The sequence below is a fragment of the Miscanthus floridulus genome, chromosome 5 (genome assembly GCF_019320115.1).
Source record: "Miscanthus floridulus cultivar M001 chromosome 5, ASM1932011v1, whole genome shotgun sequence".
Lineage (NCBI taxonomy): Eukaryota > Viridiplantae > Streptophyta > Magnoliopsida > Poales > Poaceae > Miscanthus > Miscanthus floridulus.
In genome coordinates, this window is record NC_089584.1 from 143,719,329 (window position 1) to 143,727,960 (window position 8,632).

At 45.5% G+C, this 8,632-nt stretch overlaps 2 protein-coding genes across 2 annotated transcripts; both read left to right on the plus strand.

Annotated features, from left to right (window-relative positions):
• The first annotated feature begins 1,514 nt into the window (after window positions 1–1,514).
• On the plus strand, window positions 1,515–3,226 carry LOC136453949 (large ribosomal subunit protein bL27c-like). The gene is made up of 3 exons (XM_066454497.1): window positions 1,515–1,867; window positions 2,717–2,818; window positions 2,930–3,226. Exons 1-3 carry the CDS (start codon window positions 1,598–1,600, stop codon window positions 3,104–3,106), a joined length of 549 nt encoding a protein of 182 aa, XP_066310594.1. The 5' UTR covers window positions 1,515–1,597; the 3' UTR covers window positions 3,107–3,226.
• A 2,982-nt stretch (window positions 3,227–6,208) lies between these two features.
• Window positions 6,209–8,632, plus strand: LOC136453943 (large ribosomal subunit protein eL13y-like). The gene is made up of 5 exons (XM_066454489.1): window positions 6,209–6,278; window positions 6,672–6,805; window positions 7,461–7,594; window positions 7,956–8,114; window positions 8,211–8,632. Exons 2-5 carry the CDS (start codon window positions 6,697–6,699, stop codon window positions 8,433–8,435), a joined length of 627 nt encoding a protein of 208 aa, XP_066310586.1. The 5' UTR covers window positions 6,209–6,278; window positions 6,672–6,696; the 3' UTR covers window positions 8,436–8,632.

Consider the following 8,632-nt stretch of genomic DNA (forward strand, 5'->3'; position numbering starts at 1 on the left):
ACTTTAATGTTCAATTGTGATTTTGTCCTCATTTTTCTAACTTTGTGATTTTGCCATTCACTATTCATAAGTCAACGCGATTTTGTTCCTGGTCAACGATAAAAACAGGGATAAATTCACGTTGACCCGGAACAAAATCACGTTGACTTGTGAACATTGAAGGGCAAAAACACAAAAACAAACGCAAAATCACAATTGCACATATGTGTAAGAGCCAAGAACACAATTTTCCCTTAAAAAAAGTGCTCCCTCAGCCGCGGAAGAGTTACCGAGCGTAGCGAGACGCGTCGGTGGCGACCGCGTGGCCCAGCAAGGAGCGAGGGCTGAGGCCTACCGGACTGTGTCGGTTGGGTCGGGTGTCGCCGGCGAATCGTCAGACGAGGCAATGATCGCCGGCGTCGCATCGCCCTCGTCCCTCCGGTCAATGTCTCCCGTGCTGATGGTGCATGCGGTGACTGCTAGTAGTAGAAGGAGCTGTGGGCGTGCGACCCACCGCCGGCAGCAAGCACCGCCGTCAACAATAGGCAGCGTCGGTCGGGTGTACCCGCAAAGCTGATACGACGGGCGACCGCTCGGCTAGACCGCCGACGCAACAGGTGGGCGGACGCGATTGGCGGATTCGACTGACGCGACGCCGCCGCGGTGTGTACGGCGCGGCTCCGCGAGGGATCTCCACGATGGCGATCACTGATGGCGCGGTGCGCTGCCTTCTGAAATTTCCGGCGTCCTTCCTCGTTCAAAATATGCATATCCATAGGGAAATCAAACGATCGAGCACACGGAAGAGATAACTGCAGTGAGTGAGCTGAGCGTCTGAAAACAAGATGTCATGAGATCAGATCCAAATGCCCAGTGACTGCCAATCGATCGATCGAGAAGCAAAGAGTATTAGGGGAAGAAGCCCCGGGCAGCACAGCAGGCAGGGGAGATTAGTGGGTAGTGGTGGGGTCTGTGTTGTGTGGTTTGGGCCATGATTAACTTGGACCCCAAATGCCGCGCTTTGGTCAAGGATCCCAATCATGCCGTGTGTCCATGCAAGGAATCGGTCCTCTCCTCCTCCATCTCCAGCTTTGCCTTTGCCAGTCAAGCCCATCATCATGCTCTTGCTCTTGCTCCCGCAGTGTCTAGCCTGCCTGTCACTCTAGCTAGCTTCCCTGGCCATCTCCCACATGCCGACGCTGTGGCCCTTCATCTCTGTCTGTCTCTCTCTACAACTCCAAAGACATTTTTCCCTGAAAAATGAATCCTTCTTGATTTTTTTTTGAACTCAAATGAATCCTTCTTGATAGCACCACCATTTTTTCCTGTGTTGCCTTACCTAAAAGGCTAAAACTACAAAAAGGTTAAAGGACGCAAATGGGCTGGAAGCAGCAGCATTTTCCTTCTTTAATCCGTCACTGCAAGCATCACAAGGCCCATCTATAAGTAAGGCCCAAAGTTCCAGAACCCAAAACATTGGCCCAACTAGGAGCCCACGTCTGCCGCCTCCCCTTCCACTCCTTCGTATCACCGCACCTCACCGCCTCATCTGCTCTCTTACTCCCCCTCCTTCCCAAACTGCCGTTGCCTCCCTCCAGCAGTCCAGCTTCCTCCGCGCATGGCCTCCGTCGCGTTCTCCCTGGCGGGGGCCTTCAAGGGCCTCTCCCTGGCGCCCACCACCACCTCCTTCCTGCGCGGCGACCGCGCCTCGCTCTCCGTCGGCGTGCCGGTGCCGGCGCGGCGGCTCACCATCCAGATGGCGCACAAAAAGGGGGCCGGGAGCACCAAGAACGGCCGCGACTCCAAAGGCCAGCGCCTCGGGGTCAAGATATACGGCGACCAGGTCGCCAAGCCCGGGGCCATCATCATCCGGCAGCGCGGCACCAGGGTCCTGCCCTCCTCTTGCTCCATTCGCTCCCCTTCCCCGTTACTGGTTTGCTTTACTACTTGGATTGCTTGCGTCGATACTAGCTTGTTGACTGGCTCTGCTGGGTGACATAGCTCCCTCTCTGCGCCCAGCGTTTGATTGCTGCTCAACTGCTGCTGCTGCAGGTTAGGCTTATTAGATAGACTCTAAGGCTGTTCTTTTTAGAAAAAATTAAAAACTTGAATTAACCCCAACGGATGCCTTCATTAGGATGACGGATTGAGAATGTTAGAATCTTATTACGATGTACCTAGCTAGAATCATAGAATGCTTGTCAGTGGGGCGCCGCTTCACACGTTGGATTCTGCCATTGTGCATTACTGCATTTCCCAACTCTAATGTAACACTCTGCAAACGCAGGAAAGATTGCAGTTTCTTGCATTTCTCAGATAACGGCAGGGGAATGTGTTTAACCGCACTTCCCAGGTGTTTCAGAATTGCTAGCAATGTAACCCACTAATGTCAATGCATTATAGCAAGCTGGTGATGAACTTACACTGCACACATGGTCAGACATAGCTGCTCAATACTAGGCATACTGTAAGATGGTCAAATGTGTGTCCCTTGTAAAAGAAAATTCATGAACTAACAAGGCTAACATGTCTTATGGTTTGGTAGGTACGTCTTTTAGAGTCTTACTTACCGGCACGCTTCAAATATTCAAGATATTTATATATTATACGGTTACTATATGGTTTATACCATTGTGTCCTTTGTATGGAGTTCATTTTGGTCCCCATTTTATGGTCTGTCTGTTCCTTGCCTTCTTTAAGTGTTTTTTTTTAAAAAAAAATCTTTTGGACATTTCAGGTCTATCCTGGAAACAACGTTGGAATGGGCAAGGATCATACACTCTTTTCTTTGATTGATGGACTAGTCAAGTTTGAGAAATATGGGCCGGACAAGAAAAAGGTAGCTGTATCTTACTAGTTATTACATACTGAAATCTGCTTTTACCTGCATCTGAGGGAGATCTGGTAACATACCAGATACATGCTCATCTGACTACCTTTTCTTTTATAGGTAAGTGTTTACCCATATGAGAAAGAGCCTGAAAACCCAAACAGTTACAGAGCAAGGAAGAGAGAGTACTTCCGCATGCAGCGTGAACGGAAGAAGGCAAGAGCGGAGGGAGCCACTGAACCTCAATTGGTAATAGCTGCCGTTGACGAAAACTCTGAGGTCAGCGCGGACTGCTGATAAGTTTCCTGTGTAGTGTTTCTCTTTTTCAAAGCCCTTGTTACATATTTTCTCCCTGCATTGTAAGACCACATGATCTATATAAGGTCATATTTACATGTTGTTTAGATATGTTCTACATCTTGTGCCTTTTGTGGTAGTTATTCTTTAGAGTCACAGAGGGGGTCTATTCCAACTTCCTAGACCACAAACTCCACTTAATGGTGTGATGGATGTTTGTCACAACCCCTGAATCTTTGAGGTAGTGGTACCAAGGGATGGCCCATTGCTGCAATGCACCAAGTCATCAACTCATAAACAATGTCATCATCGCCAGAAGGGGGGCTATGTGGTTCAGGTTATTAGGAGCAACCTTCTCCTATGCGAGAATATCCTTTTGAGATGGAGGCCGATAAAGGGATTTAGGTTTAACTTATCATTGTGGGGCACAGGCATGCAACCAAACTGTTCTGTTTCCTTTTTTATATTCCTTAAGGACATTGTTAACTGAATCTTCCTTACTGGTGTTTATATTCCTTAGCTGCCCTGAATCTTGAAAATAGCGGTGCCCGATAGATGCCACATTGTTGCAATGCATCAAGACAGCGATATATCGCTGGGGGCAGCTATGTGGTTCAGGTCTTACTAGAAGCAACTTTCTTCGCCAAAAATAAAAAAACACTTTTGACATGGAGGGCAGTGAAGGGGTTCAGGTTTAATTGCTACCAGACTCTTTCATTTCCTGCTTTTATGTTTATATTCCTTAGGGACACCTAATCACCCACTAGTGTTCTTATACCCAGTACATTTTTTTTGCAAATACAAATAAATATTACTACTACTTTCTGATATTTATTTTCTAAAAAAACGATACTTTCACTTTCTGATAACACTGCTCTAGAATAATATATAAAAATAGTAGTGAGTACCAATTCAGTTTGAACAAGGAGAACAATATCCTTAATTATTAGAGCTACAACAAAGTTTAGGCCTTTTCTTAAAGAACCTTGCGGATTAGGCATTGATCTCACATTCAGAAAAGAAAGCCAAAATGGCTATTTTTATAGTGTTTTGCTCCCTGTTTTTTTTTTTTAAAAACTTTCTTGTGGTTCCTGGTGGCTTTGCTTTTGCTGAAGCAAGGCAAAGAGGGGCATGAGCCTCAGGTTGGGCGGCTCCAATAAAATTGACCTGCCAGACGGTATTTAAGACCTTATACTGGTCCCTCAACTCTAGTGAAACAAATCTTTATCAAGAAACACAAAATGAAGACATCTTGTAGTGCAGGAGCCAGTAGCACTGGTCAGTGATGGCGCCAAATCAAGCATTATTGAAGGCACACCTTGTTTTTACTCAAGCTTTGTACATGTGGAATCTTTTCCCCCGCTTTCTTTCAGTGTTCCCCAAAGGCTGAATCTTCCTTTCGTGCATGTGGAATGTCTGGAAAAGATCAAAATTGGGATCTCATCTCACACTACGAGAAGTGTAAATTCATGTGTCAGTGGTTGTTTTCTGACATGGAGTACTTTCCATTCCCACAAAGTTTATTTGCATACTTTTGGTGCCTTGAAACATTTTAGGAATACCTTCTTAAGGATTCATTCTCTTGTTTCTTTATACCAGTGATGTTGATGTAACTTGCAGGATAAAATTGTTCCACTAACCTTACTAGCAAATGCATCTTCAAGAATTGAGACCATACATTTGCTCATTAATCTCAAGAGACCAGTAGCTGTAGCTTGTAGCTGGTTAAGCATGTGCATAATGTCTGAATTTGCTGTATCACAGATCCACTGAGCACCTTGTGTCTTATCTTTCTTCCCTTCTCGCATTTCTAGGAACCTTCCAGTTGTTGTTTTCATGTGGATTTTGATTGCTGTAAGTCATAGCCATCGGGTACCTTTGGTTTAACTAATGTTAACCCTGTTTGAGTTGGGTCCTGTTTGGCCTGTTAGCTTCTCTTATAATCCGTACTTTTCAGCGGGAACAGTGTTTTTCTCTCACAACAAATCAGCCGGAACAGTGTTTCGGTTTGTTTTTTCAGCAAAGCGAACGGGGCCCAAACAAATCTGATGTGTTTTATTGGATTCTGCGTCTGTACGTTAAAATCTACTGGAATCTAGTCTGTTTGGATGAGATTGTAGGATTCTGAGATTTTTTTTTTATCCGGATTCACTGGAACCAAAAGGTACCTAGAATATTGGTAACGCGTTCTCAAAGAATATCTTCAAAAAGTTCATAGTTGACCTGGCATGCTTTGAGCTATTCTGATTTGTTTCACGGCAAAACCATGTTCTCATGAAATGCATCGATTGTTTGTGGTGTAAAGGTAAGTTCCTGACAAGCTTTTGGATGTAGATTTTGAGAAACTTTGCAGTCATTTCCTTTCTAGACTTTAGAGCGTAGGCAATTCCTCAAAACTCCGAACATTTTTAGGTTTGTTATATGGACCGACAGTTACTCCTCACCTGGAAAACAATCTCATTCATAGAGAGGCAAACCGTCCACTGTACTTCAGTCAACGGAGTGCAGGCGAACTATGCAAAATCAGCTACGGAGTACCATGCAAAGCCCTGTCATCACCATGAAAAGTATGCACCAACGAACAATTTGTACATTGAATTTTAATACGGGAATAGGAAGGTAAGCAATGCAGGCCCAATGGTGAACTGGGATAATAATCCTAATCCACAGCAACAAAGAATACATTCAACCCGATAGCCAGTCATTGTGAAACAATCAGTAATCCAGCTGCATGCAGTCTATTTCTGACCATCCAAGTATTATCCGAATTTGTTTTTGGCCACGATGTTCCAACAAATTTGGCATCTAGTTGATTTTAAGATGGTTTTATATTTTCTGAAAACAATAAAAGCTATTTTTAAAAATAAACATAGGTATTTATTTTTTAATCAGAAAAATATGACAATTCCCCCCCTAAACGGGCTCGCTCCTTCTCTACGGCCCAAACCCCACCTCACTCAATATTTGTACTTGTCCTTCCAAGAAGGTCCGTTGAGACCTACTGAACGGCCCATCATTTCCGTGACAGGAATGGTGAGATCTCGGCCGTCCAAGCTAGGGCTCGCGGCGTCCCCCGACCCCTATAAGTACTCAACCCTAGTCCAAAACCCCGCCTCCACTTCACACCCCCTCCGTTTCCGCTCCTCGCGCCGCCGCCGCGTCTCCTCTACAGGTAGGCCTTTGGCAATTGCTCGCCGGCTTCCTACCGCCTGGGCCCCCGTTCCGTGCCGCCGGTGGATTAGTTGCTCGTCTGATCCGTGTTTTTCATTGACTGCTTAGCCGTAGGCTGTGTGATGCTCGCGCGGATCTTGCTGCGCGATGGCTCCGGGTTCTTGATCGGTTGCGTAGCACTAACCGTAGGCTGTGAGATGCTGTCGATGCGTTTGTGTGCGTCTAGTGGCCATGCGTGCGTTGATGTTGCGACTTGCTCGAGACTCTTCTGCGCAGCGCTGCTAAGGAGGGCCTGGGATGGAGCTGTCGGCGCCTCGTTGATTCTTGTTCCCGTGTGTTTGTTGTTTGTCTCTGCTGATGCCGTCGCTGTTGCTGTTGCGTTGTTGATGTGCAGGTAAGAAGGAGAGGGAGAGGGCAAAATGGTGAAGCACAACAACGTCATCCCCAACGGGCACTTCAAGAAGCACTGGCAGAACTATGTCAAGACATGGTTCAACCAGCCCGCCCGCAAGCAGAGGCGCCGCATTGGTGAGCTCATCGCCCCTCCGGGCTTTCAGCCTACCTGCAATATTTAGCCTGCTTGAATTCCAATTAGTGGTTACTTACAGTATTTCGCGTGCATGAATTCCAACTAGTGATTAGCTAATAAACAACTTTGCTTGCCCAGTGCATTGCAGTAGCCTCATTGCCGTTGATAATGAACCTGTGCAAGGTTTAGTTTGTTGCTGTCTTGTACATTTGTTCTCATATTGTGTTGATAAGTTGGATGATAATATACTGTTTCGTATCCTTATTCACACAAGAAGGAATCCCTGATTGTATGTACTTAAGTTTTTTTCATTCCTCTGTAACACCAGTTAGCTGTTCCTTGTTCCTACCATGACAACCTCCTCCGTGTAATGAGGCCTGCAATAGCTTAGCCTGGTTAGTTCCCAAGTCGCCCGACCAAACAGACCCATTATGTTTGTGTTATGTTACTTAACTAGTTTGCTATTGAGTGAATATAATACCAATCAAGATGGCCATGCTAATAGGATTTGTTCTTCCTGTATCTGATTTGCAGTGCATTGTTTTCCCTTGCTATAGTACTATTATGCTATCGATGAAGGAACCAAAATAAAAATCCACCTGATTACTAATGCTTCTAAACTTTTAATCTGACCCTGCTATGTTCTGTATGCAGCTCGTCAAAAGAAGGCTGTGAAGATATTCCCACGCCCAACTGCTGGTCCTCTTCGCCCCATTGTTCAATGCCAGACTCTCAAGTACAACATGAAGTCAAGGGCTGGGAGAGGCTTTACCCTTGAGGAGCTGAAGGTGATGCATTGCTTTGTTATTGTCCTTCCATTTGTGTTACTCTTGAACCATGTTCCTTTTTCAAATGTCCTAGTTTGTTCCATTGTTCTGATATCAAAATAATTGCTGCCAATTTGTATGTCACATGCTATTTTTGTGTGAACTGCTGTTCTATACAGGGTGATATGTTGTCTTTTGCATGACATCAATTCATTGAATGTTTTCAAAATGCTATTCTATGGTGTTTAGATTTTGTTTCAGATGTGGCTTGGTTGGCATAAGTTATTCATTTATCCTTGTGGAATTACCTTCTGATGAGTCACTATTCTCATCGATGTTTTGTGTTATATCTTGATGCTAAAAGTTATTATGTTGATCGCAGGCTGCAGGCATTCCAAAGAAGCTTGCTCCAACCATTGGCATTTCTGTGGATCACCGCCGCAAGAACAAATCCCTCGAGGGACTGCAGGCCAATGTCCAGAGGCTCAAGACATACAAGGCCAAGCTGGTTATCTTCCCAAGGCGTGCTCCCAAGGTCAAGGTATGGGTAGTGATCTTTTCCTGAACTAGGTATCTCTTGAAGGCATTCTCCTGGCTGCTTTGATTTCTAATCCCTTATAACCTACTTTTGTTGCAGGCCGGTGACTCTACTCCGGAGGAGCTTGCCACCGCTACCCAGGTCCAGGGTGACTACATGCCAATTACTCGTGGTGAGAAGCGCTCAGTTGAGGTTGTGAAGGTTACAGATGAGATGAAGGTGTTTGCGGCCTATGGCAAGCTCCGCCTTGAGCGGATGAACAAGAAACACCTCGGTGCCCGCCAGAAGAAGGCAGCTGAGGCGGAGAAGGAAGACAAGAAGTGAAGCGGCCGAACATAGTATTTGTTCTATTCTGTCATTAGTGGATGCTACTACCATCAAGTGCTTGTTCTAAGTTTTTGTTGGGTGCTGGAAATAGAGACAAGACAAACATTTTGGTGTCCTACTGTTTGATACGTTGTACTTGTTTGCGAACTCAGCTATCTAATGGGTTATTGAATTCTTGCCCACTTGCACGATTA